At 55.6% G+C, this 27426-nt stretch overlaps 1 protein-coding gene across 1 annotated transcript in view; it reads left to right on the plus strand.

Annotated features, from left to right (window-relative positions):
- SLIT1 (slit guidance ligand 1) overlaps positions 1-27426 on the plus strand; it is a 69205-nt gene that overhangs the window by 7126 nt on the left and 34653 nt on the right. The window contains exons 2-4 of the mRNA XM_026851501.1: positions 11101-11172; positions 11493-11564; positions 12197-12268. Of these exons, the coding sequence (XP_026707302.1) occupies positions 11101-11172; positions 11493-11564; positions 12197-12268 (216 nt within the window). The remainder of the gene's footprint in view (positions 1-11100; positions 11173-11492; positions 11565-12196; positions 12269-27426) is intronic.

The following is a 27426-nucleotide window of genomic DNA, read 5'->3' on the forward strand; positions in this document are numbered from 1 at the left end:
AGGTTTTCCTGCGTGGGGGCCCTGTGGCTGCGGCCGTTCCCCACTCCAGGGAGAGGGGCACGAGCTGAATGTGTCCAGCCCGCTGCTGGCGGCAGGTTCCCGGTGTGCTGGTGTCCCCAGTCCCGGCGGGAGAGCAGGGCTGTCCCCAGCCTCTCCCCTCTGCTCGGGGGCAGCAGGTGCCCCATCCCAAGGGCTGCGGTGGAGCCTGGTGGCACAGTAGCCCCCCCCAGAGCCCCAGCCGTGGCGTCAGCCTGCCCCGACACCCCCCTTGCAACACAGGGAAGCGTTGGGCTGCCTTCTCCTCAGGCAGCAGGGCGGCACAGCCACACACCCGGGGCTCCTCCTGTCCTGCCTCCATTCTCTGGAGTGTGAGTGTGCCCTTTGCCTGCGGCTGGGGAGGGACCCCGCCGGCAGGGACTGCAGGCAGCCTGGCAGCTGCCGGGGCTGCCCCCAGCGTGCAGCGCTGGGAGCTCTGCGGGACACTGCTTTAGTGGAGTTTTCTCCCACCATAGTTATCTTCATACAAATGATTATTACCCAGCACAGCAACCAGGCTGTTGCGAGCTGCAGTCCCATAGAGCCGGTTTGTGAGCTCCGAGACTGGATCCCCCTTTCCTCCATGCCCAGGGCGGGGGGAAGGTTTGCACATAGCCTGGACCAGACCTTTCTGCCCCTCGAGGAGCTCGGTGGGCTCTACAGCATCAGCCTTCCACACACCCGGGTGCTCAGCACCGCTCGGAGGGGGCGATGCTGGAGTGGGCTGACAGAGGATGCCCTTGGGTGGGTGTCTCTCCGGCAGCGAGTCCTGCTTGCTGTTCTCCTGTTCTGCCTCCACCGATCGGGTCCTCCATGTACATCGTGGATCGGTGACACTGGGTTTTCTCTATATTCATGCAGCTGCTGATACCGGATCTGCTGGCTGCGTTGAGCTAGACGTGCTGCTCTCTCTTGGGTGTTGTCTGCTGGATAACCACTTCCCACTGTGTTGCACTCGCTTGCAGGTGTCTGTGCAGAGCAGGTCTGTCTCCGAGCAGTGAATTCCTGCTGTAACAGCTTGTAAGCCAGTTCAAATTCCCTGTAAAGAGGCTGCAACCTTGCAGTCTCCAACTTCTCACCGCTTGATGGAGCAGGGTCAGCTAGCAACCGCAGGGGACCCTGCAGCAGAGTCTGTGCTTGGGACTTGCTGTCTCCAGGGACTGGCTTTCTTTGGGAAGCCAGCATCCTCTTCCCAGTGCTCTCCGTTGCCTGCCTCTTTTCCCAAGCCCTGGGATGCACAGCACGGGCGATGCCAACCTTGCCATGCTTTCCACAGTGTTGGTGAGCAGTGGTGTCCCTGCTGTCGTGTTGCCTGCCTGTTGCATGCCCGCAGCCTTTCCAGGCGGCCACTGTGGTGTATGGAGGCTCCAGGCTTTCTCCAGCCTTCCAGCTGGCCAAGCCTCGTGGTGGCATGGGTCAAACCCTGGCAGGGCAGCGCTGCTGCTGCAGCCACGCTGTCGTCATGGGGACTCAGACAGCAAGTGTCCTGCGGCGAGGTCTGAGCTCCATCGCTTTTGAAATACACCCTTTTCCTTTGAAGAAGAGGGAATTATTTGCCTTGAAGAATCACTGCAATTTTAGAGAATCGCAGGCTGGAGAGAAATTGTCTTCTGCTTGAAGGTTTTGCCTGTGATATCTCTCCGGTGCTGTTGGTGCAGGGTAGGGGCTGGAGATGTGTCTAGGATGGAGCATGGGTGGTGACTGCATGGGGTACATGGGACCTCTTCTTTCCTTGCACCAGGGCACAGCACATTGCTCCTTAATGCCTTCTAGTCTGCAACTTGTCGTAAATGCCAAGCAGTGCTGCACCCCCACCTCTGCCTGGATCAGGCACTGAGCAGAGAGGCTTATACTGCAGCAAGGTGGGAAGTAGCAAAATCTCTGGGCGCTTTGCAGGCTGCCTGTGCTCCTGCCTACGCCTCTGGCAAGCACACAGAGCAGGTCCTGGAGGCATCGTAGGCAGGACGGGGCGATAATCCTTCAACACTACAGTGTTATCTGCTCCTGGGAGTCCCTCAGGTCTCAGCTGCCAGAGAGCCGTGGGAGAAAGGCACAGTTTTCTTCCCCGTTTGCTTGCTTTCCTTTCTTGCTTTCTCTGAAAGCACCTCTGAAGAGCAGACTGCCCTGCGGGGAGCTGGGTCACTCTCCCCATGCCAGCAGGATCAGTACACATTTGCCACTGTCAAATGGCTGCTTCCAGCCCGGCTCTTTATTCTTGTGGGGAATAATTGAGCCTGATGGCATTGCAGTCGCTCATTTTTGAAGCTTTCAGCTGACAGCAGAGAATTGTCCCACTCACCCCTTTTGCCTCCTCTCTGGTGGGCTAAACACCCCGCATCTCACTGTTGGCTGTGCAGTGCGCCTCTTCCCCAATGTGAGGGGCAGCTGAGCTGGGTTTGGGGGTCCCCATCACTGCAACCCCCTTGGCTCCCTCTTCTCCCTCCTGGTGTTCCTGGCCTCAGCATTGCATGGGGCTCCCATTTGTCTTGTTCCCCTGACTTGGGGTTTGCCTGTGCGGAAATGGGGACCACCCAGATGGCAGCCAGCTCTGTCCTCTCCCCAGTCTGTGTTGATGGAGGGAAGGGGCACTGAGCTCCAGCCTTTGGGTAAGGGAGCATGATGCTGTGGTGGCACCTGAAGCACACTTGCGTGCTGCCTAACCGTCCCCTGCCGAAATTACAGCAGCGAGCTGTTGTTCAGAGCGTGTTTAATTCATGCATCCGTGTCTCCCTCTAGCCGTTTAATCAAAATGTCTTGCAGCAGCAAGGCTGGTGTATAGCAGCAGCGCTTGTGCATTTGACACCAGTTGTTGGGCTGTGTCTCCTCAAGGGGCTTTGGGAAACATTAATTCTTAGGAAGCACCTTGAGGGGGACAACCTCTCCCTTTCTTGGAGTACCTGGGCAAGTTTTGGGAGTTGCAGCTGAGCAGGCTGGTTGCAGAGGCAGCGAGGCAGTGTGCAGGCTCTGCAGAGCTCTGGGGCAGGACACAAGACCAATATCCAGCCAGGGCGGTGCTCGGACAGCCCCACTGCCCTCAGCTCTCAGGAGAGCCAGTGCTGGGCACTGGGAGGATGTGGGCTGGCTGGGGAAGGCAGCCTGCTCAGCCTGCTGCGGTGGCTTCCTTGGGAGCCTTCCTGGACAGAGGAAATTTGCAATTCTATTCCAATTTCTCCCTTCAGCTACGTCCAAGGCAGATGCTGTCTATATATCGCCATGGTAACGCTGCGTTCTCACTCTCCATGGAATTGCACGCTGGAAAAATATTAGTTTAAAAAACTATGTCGTGTTTGTATTGACTGGAGCTGAGGCTGATAGCAGAGGATCTATTGTCCCCTGGTTGGGAAAAGTCACCGGTAACAGGCAATAAAGCCAGGCGGATTGGCCTCTGGTGACCACTTGTCACCCCGCACAGCAATTGCTTCCCTATAAACCCTTCCCTGGCTCTGTTTTATTGCATCCTTTAAAATAGGTATTTTTGCCTTATATGTGCTGCCACTTTGCTCCTCCGGGGTGATGCATTGTGCTGCTGGCAATTTCTGGCCGCTAAGGTGGGAGCAAGGAGGAGGCATTGTTGCTGGCTTCAATTGTGGGTTTCTTACATGCACCTTCAAACGTTGTCGCTGCTGTTGCTGTTTGCAGAGCCTGCAGCCACAGGGTGAGCTGGGCACAGCAGCACCAGTGCTGGTGCAGGATAGCACTCCATGCACATGCACACACAGGAACCATGTAGCTGACTCCTTACAGGATGAGCATTTGCTTGAGTTTCGGGCTCCCCTACTTCATTGTTTCCTACTGAACCTCCAGCCAGCAGAAGAGCAAAGCAGCTATAAAATGCAAAGGATGCTTGAGAGACCCCCATGGAGAAGCAGACCCCGCAGCCCAGGGGAACAGAGGGGATTTGGAGTGCCACCAAAGTGGTGCAGGCAGGGAAAGGGTGTCCTGTCCGGGGAAGGGTGTATGAGCCCATGACCCCATGGGGCTTTTCCTCAATCCTTGCTCCGATTTTCTCCCCAGGGAGCTGGTGGGGGCAGGCGAGTTGAGTGATGGAGCAGGATGTGTGCATGTGTGCGTGCACAGGAGGGTGAGATGGGCAACTAAGGAGTCTGTCTCACATCTGAGTCCTTCATGGTTCCCTGCCCGCTCCAGAGGTACTTAGTGCTGTGGATGCATCCTCTTTATTGCCCCTGAAATAACCTTTCATAAAAGCAGAAAGACAAGAAAACGTTTCTGTGCATGTTTTGCAGAAAGGCAAAAAGAAACTGTTGTGCGTTAGCAAATGGCCTCATCCTGGGGGATGTCAGACCCAGATCACTGCTCCCCAGCAGGCTTCCAGCACGAGTACCTCCAAGGCCAGCTCCAGCAGCTGGCCCCTTTTCCCACACAGGGGACAGCCAGGGATGGCTGTGGTGGTGGGAGCGGTAAGCGGAGGTTTTCCCACTGTACAGCTGCAATGTGGTCTGGGCAGCGAGAGGGCATGGTTTGCAGCCTGGGCATCAGGGTTGCGGTGTGCTGCTGGAATCGGGAAGGGCATGAGGTGGGATGGAGGGAGCCTCTCTGTGGTGTTGGTGCAAGTCGGTCCCAGGCTGTCCTTTCTGGGACCATCTCAGGCCTCCCTGTCACATACAGACTCTGAAGCAGTGCTGAGTATCTGCTTTCTTTGGCATGCATTTTGGATGCACTTGCTGCTCAAAATAGCAGAGCAAGTGTCCTATGGGGGAGAGAGCCTGTTAGGAGGAGGAAGATCAGAAAAAATGGAAGATTAATTTTTCAAGCGATGTAGCTGAGGAGCAGCCCTGGGCACCAAGAGTGGGAGAGATGCAAGCTCCTGGCTCTGGGTATTTCTCAGTAGGAGGAAGCTTCAGCTCCAAATTGCTCTAGGATGCTCCAGGAGACCCAGCTGGTCTGGGCTTGAGAAGGCACCTGTAACCAAGCAGTTAGGGTGCACTTGTCCTCCCTCCCCCGCTGTGAGCTGCTCCAGGAGGGGTGAGCGAAGGGCGTTTGCTGAGAAAGATGCAGGGTGGATTGATCCTTGATCTGCTGAATGGCAGGATGAAGTCTGAGGGCTGGACTGTCTCCCCTGTCCTGGGAAACAGAGGAACCACGGCGGCAGCAATAGTCCTCACCAGTGTGCTACTCAGCACAGCACACAAAGCCAAATTCTGGGTGTATTAAGGCAAATCTGTTCTCTTGGCTGAGCCTCAGTTTCCCCATTTGTGAAACAGAAATGGCCTGCTGCCTTTTTCCTCTCACACCAGGACTGAGGGAGGTTTTATATTTTTAACCTGAAGGTGACACATCATGATGCTGCCTGAGTGTAAAACATTCCCTGACTGCGAGCGGCTAATGGCTGTGGCATGAAAACCCCAGAGAGAAGTTAGGAAGAGCAGAAAGCCTTCTGGATCCTCGCATGATCAATGCTGTTTGTAACGCTTAAAAATTTATTGTAATGCTAACCTGCTTTAGTACCTCATAAAAGCTTATAGAGCCTCCCGTGCTCTGGGGCCAACATCTTGCTTGGGGCTGGGTTCCCCTTCGACTAAGGGCAGTTACTCTGAGATGAGCCAAAATAGCACATAGCTACTCTTGGAGCTCTCCTCTTTGGGCACGTCACCCTGCAGGCATCTGGTGGTGGGGGTGCTGGCAAGGCATTCACCCTGGGGTGTACAGAACCCTTAAAGGGACTTTGTCGAAACCTGTGGGCACCCTTGCTCTTCCTTGAGGGGTCTGGTCAGGGCAGGGATGGGAAGGAAAAGGAGAAGAAGGTGCTGAGCGCCTTCCTTGTACAGCTGTGTCAGCCCAGGGCATGGGTGCCCAGTGCTCCCTCTTTGAGCAGCAGCACCCTGTACCCTTCTTGCACCTTGGAGGGATGGGTTAGCACCCAGCTGTGCCCCCATGGGCTGCAGGGAGCCGGTGGGTGCAGTGAGCATCCTCCTGTGCTGGTGCTGGAAGGGGACCAGCTCTTCTGGGACCAAGAAGGGCTCTGCTCTGCCATTCGCTGCTTGGGCAGCTCAGTGAGCCTGTGCTGGGACTCAATTACATCCAAACAGCCATGTGAAATCTTTAGAAGACTTGAAAAATGCAATAAAAGTATAGGATGAAAGGTTGCAGCTGCTCTGTCCCCCAGAGCTGAGCACAGGGGTCACTGTGGAGTCTGAGTCTCATCCATGTTTCCATTAGCAGTCTGCGTGATGGGACATGAGCTGCTTAGGACATTTGCGGATGTCAACAGATTGGGAGAGATGCAGAAGGGCTGGATGACAGGCTGAGATTTTAAAGTGGGCTTGGTGAACAGGAGGAATGGGCTGACAGAAAGGATGCTGTTGCCTGGGGACTCGAGGAAGGTGTTTGGTGGGAGGGGATCACCAACAGCACAGGTGTGGGATGGAGCATGAACTGAGTGGGTCCTGCCCCTGCAAGGCAGAGAGACTGAGGGAGGGCTGTGCCTCTGGGGCTGGGGGCTGGTTGAGGGGAATGGGGCTGGTAGAGGGGACCTGCGTGGGCAAGGGAGCAGCCTGGTCTCTGCACTGTGGTGGTTGGGGCAGGCAGGGATGGGGTTCATCTGCAGCAAGAGGGGTTCAGATCAGAGTTTTGGAAATGGTTCTTGAGGCAGGAGCAGTGACATGCTAGAATAGGGCACAGGGGAGTGTCAGTCCCCATTGCTGAAGGAGCCGTTTATACATCTGTCAGGATTGATGGAGGGCTGTAGAGATACTGCTGTGGGGTACATGACCTTGCAGCCTTCATTTCTCTGCTTCCCTGATTATTATCTGGCACTCTGGCTCCAGCTGGGGTCAGGGCTCTGGGATGAGGGCTACTGAGCCTCTGGGAGGGGAGCCATGTCCCTGGGGTCCAGTGCTCTGAGCCAAGGGCAGGAACGGGAAGGTGAGGGGAACCATGGAGGGAGGGATGTATCGTGTGAACGATGCAGCTGCTGGCCTCGCAGGCTACCGGGGCACCAGTGGCTCTCAAAGCGGGGATGGCAGGAGCGCGGCTGGCTGCAGGCGTTGCTGGCACAGACCCCTTCTCTGCCACCCCCAGCGGTCACTGCCTGGGTGCTGTGGGTACTCACTCTGTGCTGGCACTGACGGGGTCGGGACACATTTCTGCTTGTGGGTGCAAATGCAGGGTTTTGTCTCTCAGACTTTCCCTCTGCCTTCTTAAAAGCAGGAGTCTGGGGAGCACAGCAGTTAGGATTTCTGCCTCGATGGGAGAGCAGAGCTGAGCTGAGCACAAGGACAGAAGTCATGCGTGTGCCAAATAGTTCATGCTTTGCAATGAGTGTGGATAGTGGGATTGCTCTGTCTGCTCCTTCCCTTTCCCGCTACTGATAAATCAGTGCCCAGGGAAATATCACTCATGTTGGCTGTATTTAATAAATTCCCTCTCAGCATTTGCACTCTCTGAGGTTGTTACTGAGTTAGCGTAGCTCAAACCCTGCAAAGGGAAAAGACGCATCAGACCCCCCGGGAATGGAATAAGCCATCCAAAGCTAGAAACCAAATATAAACCCAGACTATGCAAATCCAGTCTAATGAACCCTGCTGCAGCACAGACATCCCATCTGGGAGTGGGATGATCCACAAGCAATGTAGCAAAGGGACTGCTTGTTTTAATGACTTTCCTCTTCCCAGGGATGAATGGGAGGGGGGTTTCTGAAATTGAAGGTTGCAAATGAAAATTTGCTGCCTTTCCAGCAGCAGTGTGAGATTTGGGGTGCTGGGGGGCAGAGGAGAGCATCCTGAATGAATGTGAGGATGCTTTCTGGCATTAAACCCTATAGATTAATGGGGAAAGAGCATGCCCTGCATTTTCGCTTTCAAATCAGCGTCCGGAAATGCAACCAATCTGCCAGGCACCTCCCCAGACACATCAGTCCTTATCGAAGCTCTGCTGCGTGGGGCAGGGCAGGGTGTTTCGCTTCACTAGGAAAGGGCACGGAGGCAGCGGGTGAGCAGCTGAGCAGCAGGGATCCGGCTTTCTGGGCACAGCAGACTGTAATTTATCTCCATGAGGAACTGAAGGGGATTTAGAGGGGAAAAAAGGCACAAAGTTAAATAGCAGTGTTGCCTCGGCATCCTTACAAATAAGCTTTACCTGCTGTTCATTCCCATCTTGGTTGCAAAGGCCATCATTTACCCGGACAAAGGCAAGGGGGGATGCTGAACACAGTTGTCAGGGAGCACGCAGGGCCAGTCCCCGAGAGAGTGGGGCTGTGAAGGGGCTCTGGGACGCTGCCCCGCTCAGGGACGGCCACCAGCCCCGATGCTGGGTTCTGGAACACCCCGAGGATGTTCAACGAGCATGCGGGGAGCGGAGGCTTGGGTGGGCTGGGTGGGCAGCCTGTCCCTGGCACTGCCCCAGGACAGTGCATCCTGCCCATGCCTCTTTGTGCTCAGGCTGCTCTATCCCAGAAGCTGCCTGGGAGAGAGTGCAGAGCCTGGTTTTGACACGTGGAAGGACTGGCTGTGTCCAGTCCATGGCTCTTTGGTGTTTCTGCATGTCTCCACGCTGCTTGGCTGCGCTCTGCCTCTGGCTGAGGCTTTGGGGTACCGGTGCTCTGAGGACCCAGAGGTGTCCAAGCCTGCCTTGGACTTTGCAGGCTGAGGTGTGAGTCTTGGCTTTCAGATTGTGCAGTTTTAAAATCAAGCCTCTCTGCTCTGTCTGTCTGCAGTACCAGGGATTTCCTACGTTCCGTTTACACATTGCAGCCAGAGTGATGTTAGGTATGTTTAAAAGAAGGTGACATGGGAGTCCTGCGGGGGTCTGTCCCTTGCCAGGAGCTCGGATGGGTGCTATTACCTCCAGCACGGCTCTGCGGAGCTTACAGGCAACCTGCTTTGGCAAGGACCTTTAGGACACTTGGAGAAAACCACCCCTGAAGCTGGGGTTTCTCCCAGCCCTTAGCTGACCTCAAGGCTGTGGTCCATCAGTAGGTGGGCATACATCTGCCACTCCACCTGTGGTGACAGACGTCCCTAAAACTCATGACCTATCCCAGTGCCTCATACCTGGGACTTAGAGCCTGGCTGTGGGTTTTGCTCCCCGGGAGAAGGGCAGGACTGAGCCCCGCAGGGTGCAACCTTGCGGGTTGGCGCCCCATCCCCGGGAGCCAGATACGCACGCCGTGTGCTGGCCGTGCTGGGCGAGCCGTGGGGCTGCAGAGCCCGAGCGTGGGTTTCAGTGTAATCGCCGGGGCTGAGGAACCTCTATTCATTCTCCACTTGCATTCATCTGTGTCCTAGTAACGTGCTCTCCCCACCTCCTTCCCAACACAGGCACACACGGCTGGATAATGGCAGGAGCCTGGCAATCTCGGGCGCTGAATAGCGGTGTAATTACGAGGCTATAATGGCGAGCTGGAACTCATTAGCCATTATCAGCCGTTTCAGCAGGACAATGGCAGCACCCCGGGGTGCGGCTGCGCTGGCTGTACCCGGCGGCCCTACACGCTGCTGGGCGGCTCAGAGGCCAGCCTGCCGCTGACCTCGGCCCTCGCACGGCCCCAGGGATGGGTGGAGGGAGACTTTGGCTCTGGATGGGAATGATGGACTTTGTATTCAGCCCTTCGTGTGATGTGGAGTATTCCTGCTCCCCAGTCCCGCTGCCGGGCATGGGGAGTTATCGAGCCGTGGGTGCTGGGGTCCTGCCCAGGCACCGCAGCCTGCACCGGGTGCAGCCTTCCTGCATCTCCACTGCCCTGGCTCCAGCAACTCATCCTTCCCTCAGCTGCTTCCCCCTCCTGGAGTTTGTTTCCCCTTTATTCCTGTGTCTGTATTCAGTGTAGGCAGTGGGTCTCCAGCGTGGGAGCTCTCCCCAGACCATGCGTTCGCACGGGCATCCTCTGTTCCCAGTGCATGCTGTGGGCAGGTTGGCCTCACGGCAAGGAGCAAACACTGCTGTGCTCTGTGTTGCCTATTGGGGAGGCTCTCTCCTGCTGTGGGATACTGTACAGGGACCCTCAGCTTTACAGGCTGTAGGTCCCAGGACTGACGGTCCCCCTCTCCCTACAGTGCTCACAGTCTGTAATGTGGAAAAGCACTGCAAAGCTGAGACTGTGAGGTGCAAATCTCTGCAGCTCCCAGCGCGGTATATTTTAAAGCAGAATAATGCTAGCAGGGGCACGCTGGAGAATGTGGTGGGGAAGAGCCGCGGAGGTGTAGCTGGCAGGCTGGTTGCAGGGCCCCTGCTATGTGTGGGTCCAGCAGTGGGGCACACCTTGCCCAGATGCTGAGCAGAGCCTGGGCAGGACAGCAGCCATGTGATGGGTGTAGGCACCCCAGGGGCGGCCCTGTCCCCTTATTTCCACCAGTGGGGTGAGCAAGCCGGGACAGCATCTCCCTTCTGGCTGGAGTGCCTGGCCCTGCGCTCACCCAGGGCTTTTGCCTGAGAGAGCAATGCCAGGAGAAGCAGCTTGTCTTGTGCAAGCATCTCTTGGGAGGTGAAATTTGAAGTGTGACTTATTCTCCGGGCAGAAGGTGTGAGATGGCTGCACACTGAACCAGTCATGATGCATGTGGATGACCTCCAGCTGGGTATTTGGAGGGATCCTCCTTTTCTGGGGGGCAGTTGTTTGCTTTCTTATTACCTCTGCCCCCTCTAAGCCACTCTGAGTGTTTGGGATGACCCTACCAGGTGTTTGCTGCATTTCCAGAGTGGAGTGATGTGATATGCCACCAGCCAGGCAGTTGCTGGCATTACTGGGCTGCTTATTGCATTGCTGAGGGCTCTGGGGCTTCTGTCCCAAGGAGGGCATCCAGCATGGAGACAGGGAGATGGAGAAGCCAGGCAGCACCTGCTTCTTGCTGCTTTATGATCCAGGGAAGATGCCAGCTTACTCCTGGCCAGCCATATTTCTGTGTGCCCAGTGCTGCTGGCTGTTGAGGATGAGGGTCCTCTCTGGAACCAGTGGCCAGCCCTGCTGTTCCTGGCAAGGGGCACAGAAATTCAGCAGCCACTGCTATCCTTTGGGCCCTCTCTGCCCTTTTTGGGGAGCTACTGGGGAGCCCCAGTGTCTGGTGTCCTTCTCAGTGCTTCCTGGCTGATCTCTGCCTCTTCTCTCTGCAGGGAGCTCAATGGCAACAACATCACGCGGATCAACAAGAATGACTTCGCTGGGCTGAAGCAACTCCGCGTCCTGTGAGTTCCTATCAAGGGCCCAGCTGCCCTGACTTTGGTGGGCACCATGCTTGGCTTGTGGCCCCTCCTGGGGCTGGTAGAGATGATGCTGAGCCCTTTGCTGGGCATCTGCCAGTGGGGCTGGAGGGCATCTTCATTGGGTTGAGCATGGTTGGTCTCGGCTTCCAGTCGAGATGGCGTGGGGAGAAAGAGGCCAGATTGTGTTGAGGGGATGTTGGGGATAAGGTGGCCCCGGGTCCAGAAGAGCATTGGGGACATCACTGGTGAGATGGGGGTGCTGGAGACCATCTTTCCAGAAAACTGACCCCTTCTCTCCACAGGCAGCTGATGGAAAACCAGATCAGCACGGTGGAGCGTGGGGCATTTGATGACATGAAGGAGCTGGAGCGGCTGTGAGTGCCTGGGTGCAGAGACGGGTTGGTGAGGGGCTGTTGGGTTTAGTCACAGAGATCATCCTTTCTTTTTTGCCTTAAACCATAATGTATTGGTGCTGCCTGACTTCAAACAGCTTCTCTGCTGCACAGCGCTAGTGTGGGAAGCAAACCTGTTTCTGTAGATCTTAAAGTCCTTTCTGATGCTTTTGAGGTGAGGGGCAGGTTAAACACAAATCACTCTCACTGTTATCAGCTGTGTCCTGTGTGTTAGTGAGGAAGCCATAAGTTCCAGTCCAGTACTCAGTAAAATAGCTCAGCACTTTAGAAATCCTGAGCTGCTCGAGCAAGTATGAGGAGCTGAGCTAGCAGCAGGTTAACAGAGCAGTTAAGCAGCAATCAGCAGTTAACAGCTTGGAGTCCTGTCTGCCTGTAATTACAATATTGTAAGTCTGTTAATGCTCCATTGGTTGCCCGTGCCTGGGAGTGCCATGAGCAGGACAGGGGTGTCCTTGCCAGGTGGGATGCTCTGCTCTAATGGCCCTTCTGAGTGAGCCAAAGCACCTCAGCTGTGCCCAGAGCCACCAGCTGGGTTGCAGGCGGGGTGACTGCTTTGCCTCCCAAAAGCCTGACCCTTTCCTCTTTCCCTACAGACGGCTGAACCGCAACCAGCTGCATACCCTGCCTGAGCTCCTCTTCCAGAACAATCAGGCACTGTCGCGGCTGTAAGTACCCTCTGTGCCTGGCTGTTGTGCAGGCTCGCTTGCGGGGCTGCTTGGGGCTGCCGTGGGGTTCAGAGTGGCCCTGATGTCCTGGGAGGGTGCTGGTTCTGGAGGGTTGTGCTGGTGGTTACTGGTGTCTTGTCCCAGGGAGTGCCCAGTGTGTGACAGGGGAATGCAGCCTGTTTCAGAGCAACCCAAGCATGAAGCGTGGCAGGGAATTGGCTTCTCCTTCCAGAAGACCTGAGATGAGTGCTATTAAAGACTGAGTTGAACATCCTTGCGGTGCATGGGGACGTGGAAGGAGGTGCTGGCAGTTTGGGCTGGGGCTGGCATTGTTGAGCTGGGCTGCACCTGCATGGTGTCAGTTGCAGAGGTGCTGCAAGCCCCACAGCCTCCTCTCTGTGTGCTGATCACGGGGCCTGGAGCGGGGTGCCCTTACCACTAAGCTGGGTTGTCATGAAGGACAGGCAAAAGAGGATGTCTGCAGTGGGTGGCATCCTGACCAGAGACCTCCACAGGGCCTGGAGAGCCCCGTGGCCCCACTTCAGAACTGCCTTTCTGCTGGTGTCTGGGGCAGCCTGGGGAGGGAGGGAGAAGCTCTGCCTGGGGCAGATCCAGCCTCTTGCACCTGCTGCCCACTCCCTGCACAGCCCTGTCTGCTTCCATCCCTGCCTATCCCTCTGCACCTGCAGAAACACTCCCAGGGATCATCTCCTGTTGTGCAAGCCCCAGCTCTGCAGTCCCCTCTTCCCTCCGTGCAGCAGCAGGCTGCCAGGGAAGAGCTGCTGGGGTTTTGATAAATATTCTCTTTTCCATATTGGCTTTCCCTTGCCTGGGGCTGCTTTGCTCAGGCAATGGTGCTGTCAGCAGTGCCAACATTGTTCAAACTGCAGGAAATCCTCTTAAGAAAGCGTTTACCGGCTCTCAGCTCTGTCAGGCACCGTGTACATTGGGAAGGGGGCTGTGAGGAGGAGAGGGTGCATGCCAAACTGGGGTTGGGTGCTCTCCATCACTCAGAGAAGATGCTTACACCCTGTGGCTGATTTGCAGTGCGTAGAAGCAGGGCAGTTGTGGCTGGGACGTGAGCTCTCTGCTTACTGTATCTCATGTCTCTGTTCCTCAGCTGTGAAATGAGGATGCCAGGTCCCTGCCAGGGCAGGGTAGGAGTGGATGAAATAACTGAATGGGCTGAAACGTTGCCAGGACAGGCATGGTCATGTCAGGGCCAGGCAGCCCTGCCCACACAGGCAGGCTGCAGCTGAGCCGTTTTGCTCGGTGACGATGCCGATTTCTTCTGACAGTGCCAGCGAGTCAGTCCTGAAGTCCAGCCGGAGGCGGAGTAATGAAGGGTTAAAACACCGTGTGGGTTGCCAGCGTGGGATGTGTGAAATGGTGGATGGGAGCCAAAGATGGGCCTAGGTAATGGCAGCTGATAGCACAGGCGTTCAATTAATTATCAAATGGCATTTGTTGAGCTCAGCTGTGCAGTATCGTGGCGCCAGCAAGGGCCCATCCTCCTCCAGCCTCACATTGCATAACAAAAACACAGTCAAGAAAATTATTTTACAAACATTAATGTTTCCGTTTTAATCTTCTCTAGATTTTAATACCAGGCTCTTACAAAAAGTAAACTCCAACAATTCATCGGGGAGATGCAGAAGGGCAGCCCCTTGGGCAGGCTGGGCGGTGTGCTGTGCCGTGACCCCGGGCTTGCGTGGAGCTGGGGCTGTGCCGCGGTGTGCCCGGGCTGTACACACCGCTGTGGGGGAGGGAGGATATGCAAGATGCTCCTTGCAGCCACCCCATGTGCAGGTGCGTCTCAGTCTCTGCCTGTTGATTTTGCTGTTGTTTCCCACCGTATGGTGGTTGTTTCAGACTTGTTTCGGATCTATTCCCTCCCGCCCTGCCTTGAAGCTGTTTTCTGGCCATCTCTGCTGTGACAGCCACTGCCTGGACACCAGCACCCGGAGCGTTTCTTGTGAAGTCTGGGGCTTTGTCTTGGGCAACTTTGACGTACGCTCAGAACAGAGGGTCCTTGCGACGAGCTGTGGGAATGGGGACAGGGGACACACTGAGTGGCCTGCCATCCTTCTTTGAAGCATGTTACCCCACGTGATAGCTGCATTAGTGAGGGCTGAGGTGCAGTGCTGGGGTCTGCCCAGGGAGCACATCAGGAGCTGCTGCCCAGGCAGAGCCTCGGGTGTTGCATTTGGGGAGCAAAGCCATATGCACTGGAGGGCCTGCTGTTCCCTCTCCTCACAGCTGACCCATTGCTGAGGTGCTCAAGGATGGGTTGGGGGGGGGGATGGCAGGGCAGGCGGTGCCCAAGGCAGAACCTGTCTAGACACACCGTCATGCTGGCTTAGCAGGAGGCGGGATCTGGACCAGTGCTAGTCCGGCCAGTGCAGGAGGTCATAAGGACGCTCTTAAATTGCCGCAAACCTGGCTCAGGCTACGGGGATATGAGTCAGTGTGGAGCAGGTTTAAGCTAAATTGAAATCAGGTCGCCTTGAACTGAAATCGGAGCCTCTCTGCCAGACTTTGTGCTTATTTAACTGCTGAAATGGATCTGGGGTAACCCCAACGCTCAGTGCCCCCTCCCTGCCCTGGAGGCAGGCTGGGACCCATGCTGGTGAGGATGGGAAAAGAGGGTTTTACCAGCATCGTGCTCTTGGAGATCCTGATCTCCAGATGATTTCCAGTGAACAGTGCCTGTGTAGGCTTCCCCTTGCCCTGCCTGCTGTGAGCACCCATGGTATGCTCCTTGAGCTCCTGGCATACCTGCTAGGGCCTCGTGTCCTAGCAGGGCTCTCGCCCTGTGATGGAGGTCTTGAAATAGCAGAAACTGGCTGAATGAGTCAGGCAGAGATCTGTTTAGTTGGGAAATGAGGCTGCCAGGTCTGGCAGGTGGGTGGCAGCTGAAGCAGAAAGGCAAGGGTGGATGCAAGAACCAGTGTAGATTGCTTAGATGGGTACCTGGGTGCTGGTCTGGATCCTCCAGCCTCTTCTAGCCTTAGTCTTGATGTATCTTCAGCACACATCAGTAACATGACAGCAGGTTAAGTGGGGTATGTGATACCCATAGAGTGGTTTTCGGCTGTACCTCAAGCCTCATGGAAATACCTGACAAGAACAGAGAGGAGGACCTTGGGCTCAGGTCAGGATGGAGAACTGTTTTTCTGCCTCCTGGGTCTGAGTGTCAAAGCCTAATCCACGTTGGTGGTGCTTTGTGGTCTCCTAGCCTGGCTTGAGCTGCAATTAGTTACTTAGATCTTGGCTATAAAGAGCATTTGTGCACTGGGATAATGGAAAAGGTTGGAGTTAAACCTGATCCGTCAGGGCTTAAATAAACTGGAGAATGGCAGGAAAAGGCCAGTGGAAAGCAAACCTCAAATGAGGGCATGGGGGAGGTGAGATGCCTGGAGAGGAATGTTTTTTTCTCGGTATTTGGGAATATTGAGCTGACATCTGCCTGGAGCCCGTCTTGGTCTGAGATGAGGGGTGGGGGGGGTGTCTGAGCCAACAGCAATGCTGGGAAGCAGGAGGACTCTGCACGGCCTCCCTTATTTGTATCCACCGCAATGAGTGGATAACTCATTAAGCCATCCCAGTGGCTGGAAATGGTGCTGATCTGAGGTTTCACTGGAGAGCGCCTGACCCCAGTGACCCCATCTCAAACTGGGTTTAATTAAACTGTCAGCACTGGACGGAAGAACAAAGCGTAATGGTCTTGGGGGGGGCTGGGGTCCCCCCCACAGCTTGCTGGGGAAGCGCATGTCTCATGTGAGGTGGAGAGCTGATAAAAAATGGATCTTTCTTTCCATCAAGGATTACCCAGGCAAGAAGGTGACCTCTGCTATTGCACTGCCCAGTGCTGGTCCCCTGGTGCCCTGCAGCCATGCACATCTTGACTTAGCATGGGTGCAGCCCTGCAGCATGCCAGGAGCCAGGGGGGTGCTGGCAAATCGCGCTTCATCATCTCTCCCAAGCTTGTTTTTCTTGCTTGGGAGGAGGGACCCAAGCCCTTGCATTTCTGTCTGCACCCTTGGGAGGCATAGGGGAAGGATGGGAGAGGAGTTTTGTAGCCCTGTCTCCCCTCTCTCTCTCCACCTTCCCTTAAGACCTCCTTCTGAAGCCATTTTTAAGCCCCTCTGGGGGTGCTGGGTGGGGGATGCGAGGAGGAGAGAGGAGGCTGGTGTGGCCATAGCAGCAGGGTGAGAACAGAAACGCTGCGGGCGCATTGTCAGGGAGGCAAAGACGTGGGCTGTCGAAATGTGCTAAAGGCAGCCAGGATGACTATAAATAAATGGTTTTCTCCAAGGGAAAGCTGAGCTGAGCTGGTGCGAGGGAAGAGAGGAGCTGTGGGGAGCCCTGGGGAGACACTCTTGCGGGGGAGAAGGGGTCCTGGCTGGATGTATCCCCCTGGGAGTGGCCACTCAGAGGTTTTCCTCACTGAGAGCAGCAGCAGCTGCTCCATGCTCGACAGAGTGGGACCTGAGAGAGGATGAGCAGGGAGTACAGGAAAAAGGTCCTGCCTCCAGAAAGATGAAGATTTAGGACATGGGCCATGGCCCATCGGTTCCTGTCTGATCTGCGCCAGCAAAAATGGTGGAGGAGACAGTGCCATGTCTGAGCTGGCAGCCAAGCCCAGGGGGAAGGGCTGCCGGTGCTGCTCTCTGTCTGTAAGGGCAGGGGCTCCCTGGAAACAGCATTAACATCTCAATCAGGACCGATGGCTTTCTGAGACAGAGCCGGGACTTAGGAGATGCTGTAGGGGCTGGGGAAATTGTCATGCTCCTGTGAGAGTCCTCCTGGGGCCAGAGCCTGTGGAGGAATAGCAATGCTCTACACTTATATCCACCTGGGAGCTGAGACAGAGACCAGTGGCTGATCCAGACTCACTCTGGACCAGGGGTATTTAAAGATCTGGGTGATGAGGGAATTTTGAGCTGAGTTGCTGAGAACACCACAGCTGGGTGTGCTGCCTGGGCAGGAGAGGTTACATTATGGTGAGCTCTGGGGCAGGTTCCTTGTGCCATCTCAGCGTCTGGCTAAACCCAGCCCTAAAACCCTTTAGAAAAGCAGGCAGAGAAAAATGGAGCAGTGCTAAATAACTTGAGAAAATGCAAATGACATCTTTCAAGAAGGAGAGGACCATAACCATGCGGGAGGAAGCTGTGAGCTGAGTAGTAGCAAAACAGGGTGACAAGTGAAAAAGGAGCTGTCGGAGAAAGGAATAACAAAACGGGCCCCGCTCCGATGGGGCTGGCTGCGCGTGGGAGGTGTTGCTTACGAGACCATACCAGTGACCGTTCCTCTTGGCGCTGCATTGGGAAAACCCCCGGATAGGAAAGGGAGAGATGGAGAAGCACTGGGACAAAACCGCGTGCTCAGTGGCTGTAGAGTGGTCCCTTGCCCCCGTGGCAGGTGGCCGTGCCAGTGCCAGGCAGGAGGTGTGGGTGCCCTGAGGATGCTTGCCCAGGGATGTGGGTGCCACAGCTCTGCTCCCCTCCCAGCTGGAGGAACTTCCCTGCCTGATCTCCAGTCTCGATCTGATGGGGGATTTTCAGTGCCTGCCTGTGTGTTGGCTCCCTGGAAATCCTGCTGTGGTGGTGGGCTGGCTCTGGCTTCACGCTGGCTCTCTTGTGCCAGACACCTGCCCCGTCCTCCCACAGTCACTCCTGTTGGGGCTTTGGCTGAAGTTTGCTACCTCCAGAGAGGTTTTGTGCTCATTCTGCAGCCAGCGAGCTCCGCATGTGCCTGGGAGCCTGCAGGCGCTGGGTGGGAAGGGGCCTGCAGGCATGGCGCTATGTTTTCATATTTCCGTGCTGGAGCAGGGTCGTTTGACTCCCAGGGTGTGTGCCCCGTTGCTGCTTTGCTCTGCACAGATGGGTATGTGCTGGTGTTCCTCTGCATGGGTTCATGGTCCAAGAGCAAAGTGACAAGGTCAGAGCAGAGAGCAGCTCCCCCCACAGCAGATGTCCCTGCCACTCCTTCCCCAGCATCCCTCATTTCTGTCCCAGCTTCCCACTCTGACAGCATCCCCCTCCCCTTGCTGGGTGAGGGCCAAGTGTCCCCGCTGTCACTGTGCCCACGTTTTGGCTGTTGTCCCCTTGACTCCGGGTGCCATACCCCCTCATGCTCCCCGACAAAGCCCCTTCTGTCAAGGACAGAGCAGGGCTGGGGAGGAGGGGGGAGGCTGGGACGTGTCCCCCCGAATACCAATCAGGAGGGACAGTGTTCTTACCCCAGTAGCTGGGGGGTTTCTGCAGGGTCTGCGTGATGCAAAACCCCCCCCCCCCTCGACCAGCTGGGGAGACGAGGAGAGGAAAGGGAGGCCTCGCTGTGGCCCCCTGGAACAAAGAGTCAGTGTGGCTCGTGACAGCTCTAAGGAAACGCGGAGAAACAAATGTGCCACTAATAGGTGGGGAGGTTACCTAGGAAAAGATGCTGCCAGGCAGACGGGCAGCCGGCCCCCTCCCCAGTGGGCTGGCAGGCGGCGAGGGGCCGGGGCTGGCACCCCAGTCTCGGGACAGCTCGGGGGGCTGCAGTGGGGCCAGGCTGAGGTGGGTTTCCCTGCCCCCACGCTGCTGTCCCCATGGGGACAGCATCCTTACAGGCACAGTAAGGACATCTCTGGGGTTTTGTGCTGGGTGTCCTTGCTGGGAAGCGGCACCATTGTGTGGGGAGCTGCTTACTGCCTGCTTGCTCTCCTTCTTCTTTGTTGTTAACTTGCCACAGACAGCTTTTTTGGGGGGACCCCAAAAAGACTCCCTGGGGGATCCTGAGTACAGCCAAGCCTCAAAGCATCACAAACTAAGGAGTTGTTTAAGATATGTTTATATTTAAGTGCTTCCAAAAGTTTTTTGGAACCTGGCTCACAGTCTCTGGAGGGACAGGAATACCAGGGTGAGGGTCACTGCCATGTCCCAACCTGCTGCCGAGTAGCCTCCCCCTTCACTTCCCACCAGCCAGGGCCCCCTCCTGCTGGGGTGATGGTGCAGATCCTGCAGAGGGGTGCCCCAGCCCCCAGCACTGTCCTGTGCCATTATCCTGCTGGTGAGCTGGGGCTGTCAGGAGCGGGCATTGCCAGCCGGCTGCCTGGAGATAATCTGCCCCTTCCCTCTGTGCACCCTGTTGTGCTGCTGACCCATGTCCAGCTCTGGCTTTCTGGGTGTTGAGCTGCTTCCAAGGTTTCCTTGGCAATGTGTGGGGTTGAGCCCTGCTCCCGGCGCTCCTTCCTTGAGCCACTAGCTCCCCTGGGCACACCCTTGGTCTTGCTTTGGGTGCAGGCTTGGATTTGGCTTTTGTGATGTTATTAAAGAAAAGGTGTCTGGGTCTGTGGTGAGGTGCAGCTTTCTGCCTGTTTTGGTGAAGTGCCACCCTTCCCATGGCATTGTGCGGAGCATCCCTGCCCAGCTCCCCGGCAATCCCTGCTGCACTGCCAAATGGGAATTTGCAACCCACAGGAAAAAATGATGGAAAATCAAGTCTTCCTAATGCTGGGCAGCAGCGCTAATTGCACAGCTATTAAAACACAGGGAAATTATTTATGCCCTCCTTGCCTCGCAGCTCACTGCCTGCACTGTGCCACATTCACCCATGGACCACCTTTGGTCCCCTGAAACTTCAAATAGCACTTGGGAGGAGCTGATCCCTTTGTACGTTTTGAGAGCAAAATAAAGGCATTTCCTTCCTCCTGTTTTCACAGCTCAGTTCAAAGTAACATTAAGGAGTTGTGAGCAGAATTAGCCTTTGGTAATTTGACTTCCAGAGTCTGGAAGAAAAAAGTCTTATGTGGTGATTTTGGGGTAAGTTACAACTTGGTACCCCTGCATGTGTATCTCACAGACATGTTAATGTGCAGAGCCAGGTAATGAACCTGTGTTTGCTGGTTGATTCTTCTGTGGGCGAGTGCTGGGCCCCCTTGTCTGTCCTGACAGGACTGCCAAGAAAACAGGCTGTCAGCAGTTTCCAGCACTGCTTCTGACAGCTGTCTGCAAGGGTGCCTGTGCCATGTCCCTTCTCTGCTGCTCCCGAGGGGCCCATGGTGCTGTTGGAATTGGTGTTGGACCACGCAGCCTGCAGCCCTAGCACCAGCAGCTCAGCTCACTGGGTGCCAGCACTGGCTTCTCACCCAAGCAGGCTGCGTGGGGTGCTGGGATGCCTTACCCTCTGCTGTAAGTAGGTAATTTTTCCCATGCTGAACTGCTGTAAAGACCAAACGTGTTAACGTGAGTGGGGAATATGCCCCTTCTCACACCTGGGGGGCTTCCTGGTGCAGCAGGGCTTGTAGGCTTTGCCAAGGGGAGGCTGTCCCCTGCCCGTAGCGATGGGCTGGGAGCATCCCGGAGAGCTCATTGCCCTGTGTGTGCTGACTGGCATCTGTGCACAAAGAAACCTGGCCAGCAGTGTGTTGGGGGTGGGTTTGGGGAGGTGGGAATGCATTTCCCAGATTCTCATCTGTGTTAAATTAATTATCATCTCAGGCTTATCCTCACTTAACCAGCGAGACACAGACGTCTGTGGTTGGGACCCCCACTGCCCTGCCAGAGCTAAGCAGCATATGGATTAGGGGGTCTTACCAGCTGCCTCCCCCAGCCCTTCCATGGTTGTTGCACCTCCCCTTTGCCCCCAGAGGTTTTGGTCCCCATTTATGTCTGTATTTTCCTTCAGGACAGGAAAAGCTGGATTAATTTTTACTGCTCCCAAGGGAGCTGTTGGTAAAAGAAGACATCTCGCTGTCTTGTTTTCTGTAAACCGGGAAGCAGGAAATGGCAAGGATGGTTTAAAATGGTTTACTCAGCCCCCCTTCTCCCTGCCTGGTCCTCACTGCCCCTCTGATGGGGGTTGGCATTTGGGGAAGAGCTGCTTGAAAAGAAATAAAGTTGCTCAGACTTTTTCCAGGCCCTGGGGCTGGAGGAGAGAGTTTTCTCTGGGAGTTGCAGGTAGGAAGAGCTCGAACATCCTCTTGAAAGTTTGGGAAGTGATAATTTTTAGATCCTATGGAGAACGAGTGAAGGTCATTAGCCCTGTTGCACGGACAGGGTATTAAATGTGGAAAGCATAGGAAAAGCTCCCCAAAAGTGCTTCTTATCCTGGAGTTTGCAAGTCCTCCATCCCTAGACCCTTCCCATGACAGAACTGGGAAGGGGACCCAGGAGTCCTGGCCCTGTATGTCTCCCCGCAGCCTTCCCATCCCTGGGACAGCGCTCAAAGGGGCTTTTGTCCTGCTCTGATCCCCACAGGTGGGTGGGCGCTTCATGTCCCCCTCCCTTACCCCTGGCCTGGGATGCATTTTCCCAGGGGCTGCTGTTGGCCCGTCGTTATGCGACACGGGCTTGTGGGTCACCTCGGCAACGGGGGCCTGGGGATGCGGGTTGGGGGTTGACCCCATCACGCGGGACCCTTTTGGGATGTTTGCCCAGGGCCTGGTGATCCTGCTTGCCATGGACCGGCACGTACCCAGCAAAACACGCGGCCATGCATTTTGCTGGGTATGTGCCGGTCTGTGGCAAGCATGGTGGAAATGCAAAAATCAATGTGTGCTGTGCTGGTGCAGCTATGGCACAGGGTGTAGGGTCAGGGTACAGGTACTTTGCATCAGGGTTTCACCCTAGGGATGCTCCATTGCAGCTCTTCTCCATTCCACAGCCAGGCTATTACTACCTGGCAATTACTGATGGCGCTATTGATTACTAATCACAGGAATGAAGTTGGGGCAGTGTAGCAGGGGGGCGGATCTGTGCTTGTGGGGTAAACAGGAGCAAGCAAGTGAGGAGCAAGCAGAGGGGCTGGCAGCATTCCCGGGACTCGGCAGCGTTTCCAGCTCTTGCTGTCTGACCGGAGGCATTTCCACCTCCTGGTGTTGCCGTCCCACTCCGGCTCGCTTGTTCCCTTCCCCACGGGCGCAGCATGTTGCTCATTCCTGCATCCTACGATTTCACAGCATCCCCGCAGCCGGGTGTTAATGAGATTAGACCCAAGCTTTAAGATGTCTCTCTCTATCCTTTGCCATCCAATTACACAGCCCGCATGGTATCTGATTGCCTGCGAGAGGGGAGGACTGGGGCTGGCTGGGATGGGAGGATGCAGCTGGTCTTTCTGGGTATCAGCCCTGCCGTGCCGAGTGGTTTTCTTTCTTTTCCTTTCTTTCTTGCTTTTCTTTTTTTTTTTTTTTTTTTTTACTCCCCCCTTGGCTTTGAGCTGCTTCGTTTGGCTTTTTCATTGCTTCTCGACATGGCGGCTGGGCAGAATTTGTTTAAATTAACTGCTTGAATGGCAGCGTTTGTGTGTGTTCGTAGGGGGGAGCTCAGACAGCACCAGAATGGATAAGGGGGATTAAAGGTGCCTAATGGGTTCCAGATGGGCATCCCGGACTGCGAAACACCCCTGCAACCCCAACCCCAGCCAGGGGCCGCTGGCAAGGAGCTCAGGGCGGGGAGCCAGGATGCTACGGTGGGCGGCTGCCTGTCTCCCCTGTGGCAGGGCTGCTGCTCCGAGCGTGTGCCTGTAGGCCTGGGGTGCCCCAAGCATGGGCTGGCCCAGAGCATGGGGTGCAGGAGGCTCTGCACTCTCCCTCCAGCTGCCACAGGCTCTGGGGACACAGGGCTGGTGACAATTGCTGAGTGTGAGTCTGGCTTTTGGAGGTGCCTCAGCTCTGGCGTTAGCTGACAGTGCAGATACAGCCCGCTGCGGCAGCACCACTGGAGCAGCAGTTTCTGCTCAGCAGTCTCGGTTGCAGTGTGAGGAATGATAATATTTAGCCTTTGACACCCTCCCCCTGGGCTCTAGGGTACCTCGGGGCGCTCGCTCAGTCTGATGTCCCTGCTGCTGCAGATATCAGCGTATTTTTTCTTATTTACGGATGGAAAACTGAGTCCCAGAGACAGGAGCTAAATTGCCTGCATGGTCCTGCCAGTTGCATTTCCCAGAACTGTAGGGATTAGAGACATGGTGACAGTCCTCCCCAGCTTTCCAAGGGCTGTGCCTCCCACCGAGGGCCAGATTTCTCCTCCAGACCTGCTACGTGCTGCCAGGGCTGCATGTGTCTAGTGGCAGTGACTATCTTGGAAGCACGTCAGTCCCCAGTGAGATGAAGCGTGCAGGAGTGAAGGGCTGCTGGGGAGTGGTGTCACTGGCGGGGGGACTGCAGGATTGCGGGCAGGGTCACTGCTTTTGAGTTTTATTAACGACTGAGAGCAGGAGCAGGATATAAGCTGCGGCTGCTGTAGAATGGCTCATCATTTTGTGGGGGATTTAAGCTTCTTAGGGGAATGGGCTGCAGAAAAGCCCATCAGGTTTAATAGGAGTGAGTATCAAGTGGTACCTTTTGCTATTGAAAGCTTGAAGAGCCCTGTTCCTGGAGGGAATGAGCCCACTCACCCTGCAGTAGCTTTTTGTGAAGGAGGCAGTTTGCTCTGGCATGTCCGGCTGCATCCAGGAAGATGGCTGAGCTGGGGGATGAGGCAAGGCACAGGAGAGGAGAACCGTGGCAGTGCTCCTATCCAGAAGGGCTATGGCAGAAGGTGGGGGCTGAGGAGGGTCTGGGCAGGGGGCCAGTGAGGTGTGTGGGGCGGTTGGGAAGCGCTGGCTGGCCTTCCTCACCCACTGACCCTTGCACAGTGCTCTGTCGGCCAGACCTCCCAGCCAATCCTTGGCCCCACGTTTCCCCCCAGCTCTCATTTCCTTCCACAAATATTGAGAAAATAAATAGCGCGGCTGAAAGGGGATGTCCCCGCGTCCCTCCGCACACAACTGCCTCCCTGGGGAGCTATGCAGGTGGTGACCCCGCATTCCTCGACCTGAGGGTTAACCGGAGAGAAAGCAAATATTGGCTTCTCTGGGGGCCACCTCAGCCCATGCCCATCAGGGCTGCCTCTTGCCTGAGGAAGGGGGCTTGTGGGGGCAGTCAGGTCCCCATCCTTGGCAGGGATGGTTGCACAAACCTGGATCTTTTCCTGGGTAGTGCAAGGTCCCTGATGTGGTTTGAGTCTGCTCATTGGGGCAGGAGGTGCCCTGGCATGGCAGTGACAGGTGAAGCCATGTGGGTGACAAGCTGGAGGGTCAGCCTGTGCTGGACACTGGCTGTGGTGGGCTCGGGGCTCAGCTGGTGTGCTGCTAGGTCTGCCTGACCCTCTGCCTGTTACTGCATCTGCACCTGAGGTGCACTTCTGTGCCTTGAGGAATTGAAGGCACATAGACAGAAAGGACTAGCAGCCGCTCTGCAGGGAGCTCCTGCGTGCAGTGCCAGTGGCACGAGCCCAGCGCTGCCAGCCCCTGCTGTCCCTGCCTGTTCCTCTCGGCTCCTCCTGTCCCCCTTCAACTGTATTAAGTGGTTTTGTGGTCCAGGAGTTGCTCCATGAAGCATGGGACCCATGTTGATGCCAGGAGGCTTCGCAAGCCCTCTGCTCCCTGAGGCAGGATCTGATCAGGGTCCAGCAAAGCATATCCTCCCTCTCCCCCATCCTTCTTCACTCCCTCCATCCCGGTCTTGTCTCTTAGCAACTGCCCCTGTCCAGGACCTGGGCTATGTAGGGAGGGATGTGACAATTGCTATGCATCAGTCACTTTGCCACTTCGAGAGTGACAGTGAAGTCATTAACCCCCGCAGCACTGGTGGGGCCGAGGCGCGGCAAGAGATGATAGAGCATCCCTGCGACGCCTCCGCCCGGGTAGCAGCCGGCTGCTCTGCCTCCAGCTTGACACCGATCCCCGCTACAATAACGATACAGACGGCAATCAGGGAGGAATTAAAGGATAATTAATGCCAATCCACATGGAAAATTGCTCTCGTCAAACAAACCTGATATCATTTTTTTTGATGAGCTGACAAATTGGGTTGATAAGTAGCGACTGTGCTGACATGATATACTGAGACTCCTGCAAGTCATTTTACTCTTGCCTGGAGGATATTGCAATGAAAACATTAATATTCTGCAAAAATCAGTGTAAAATTTCTGACAGTGTGCTTCACTGGTAGACTTCTGGGGGAATTGCAGTGGTCGCCTTTCTGGCAGGGTACAGTGAGGCTCTGATGATGATGAACTGATGTTCACCATTTCTGCAGAGCTGCAGTGATCTCAGGGTCTTTGGTGGCAATATCGACTCTTTCCATCCTCCCCGGGAGTCTCCTGGCCTCTCACTGCCTCCTCTTTCTGCCCTGCACCATCTGAGTGTGTGTGGTGATCTGGGCACTGTAGGTAATGTAGCTGGGAAAAAAGCCACCTGCACCATCATGGAGCTCAGTTTGCAAGGAAACGCAAACTAATAGGTAAAAGGAGCAGGGATGGCGCTGCCAGCGGGATGCCGGTCCTGTGGGATGCTCTTCCTGAAACACCTGCACTGGAAAACATCCTCGTGCAAGGTCATGCAGCTGGGAAAAAAAAAAAATGTAGGTCACAGCTACAAGACAAGGAACAGCATCTGGGGACGCAGTTACACTGAAAAGGACTTAGCAGCCGTCACGGCAGCCTGCTCTGGGATGTGGGCTTCCAGCGCTGCAGCTTATGGGGTGATGGATGAGCAGAGCAGTGCTGGGTACTGGGGGGATTCACTGTTTTGGGGGGCAGCGGGGAGGTCTCTTCTGAGTATCATTTCTGCTTCAGGGCCCAACAGTTTAGAGAGATGTTGAGAAATTAGAAAGTGCTCAGAGAAGAAGTGCAGGATAATTAGAGGTCTGGAAAACTTGCCTTCCAGTGAAAAGAATTAAAAATCTCAGCCTATTTAGTGTATGCAAGAGGAGGTTAGGAAGGAATTTTATCCATGTCTCTGCATACCTGCACGGGGAGATGCCTGATTGTAGGTACCTCATTAATTTTGTAAAAAAAAAAAAAAAAACGAAAAAGCATGAAATCATTTAATAGCTGGAGGCTGAGACCAGGCAAATTCAGACTAGAATTAAATTTGGCTTTTTCACCACAGAGAGCAGTTAACCATTGAACACTCACTCAGCTGGGAAGAGGTGGATTGTATGTCCTTTAAAGCTGCAAAGGAGACTGTACTTCTTTCCTTGATGGTGAAAACAGGAGGGTGCAGGGTTGGATCAGGAATCCCAGGGAGGGCTCTGCGTCTGGGCCAGGTGCACAGAGGTGTCCCAGTGATGAAGTGTCCCCTTCTAGGTGATGGATGGCAATCCATCCTTTCTTCCTCTCTGGGCACTGGGGACATCAATCCAGTGCCTTGACCCCAGGCCAGGACCTTTAGTGCTTGCAAAGCCCCTGAGCATCCCTGCTCTGTGAGGCTGTCTCAGCAAAGCTGGCTGCGGAGGCGCTTCTCCATCCAGGACGGTGTGAAGCGATGTCTGAGCGGGCACATCTGCTGGTGGGGATGGGGCTCCTGCAGCCAGGGGGCTGCCATGGGGGCTCCCAGTCTGCCCCTGCTGCTCTCAGCCAGGCCGGGGGAGATCCGTTGGCGCCGGTCTTCCCACGCTCTCCCCGGGGGACGCTCAGCCGCAGCCTTCCTGACCCCTGCGCTGCAATCCTGTCTGAGCATCTTAGACAGAGTTATATTTTACTAGCATGCTAAAAGGGAAAGACGGCTTTGCTTTAATTTTATGAGCTACAAAGTGCCTTGCCTGGTTAGGTGCTGGCTGTGCTTTGCAAGGGCTCTGGCTCAGAGTTTGCAGGGCTCATAGTGGCGGTGGTTGAATATGCCATCTCTCCCCTAAGCTGCTCTGTTGCCCATCACAACTGCTCTTCCTCCAGTTCCCCCTTCTCCACAGAGCTGGGCAAGATCTGCTCCTCTCCTGTTCCCATCCTTTTGCAGAAATGCCAGCAGTGACTGACAGCAAGGCCAAAACAGATTGCTCCTGGATTGTCCAGCTGCAGGTTTTCTGACTGCCGGTTTGCTGAAATTGTTCCTGGGACAGTGAGAAGGTGAAAGCTGGCTGTAGCTGGGGACATGGCTCTGGGAAGTCCCCCTCTGGCTGCATGTTCGGGGGACAACACGAGCAAAGCAGCGGGATGCTGTGGGCAGCTATCGGTGCCCCTGTGAGCAGGGCGGTATGTGCAAACGCCCGTGTGCCCTCGCAGCCAGCCGACCCCTGATCTCCTGGTTGTAGCAATGTCTTTACATGCTCTGGGAATCTTTGTGCTCCTGTCCTTGCAGCCTGCCACTGCCTGGCCTGGGTTTTGTACTTTTGCTTTATTTCCCCCCCTCCT

This window comes from Athene cunicularia (assembly GCF_003259725.1).
Source record: "Athene cunicularia isolate RWA chromosome 6 unlocalized genomic scaffold, athCun1 chr6_part1, whole genome shotgun sequence".
Taxonomy (NCBI): Eukaryota; Metazoa; Chordata; class Aves; order Strigiformes; family Strigidae; genus Athene; species Athene cunicularia.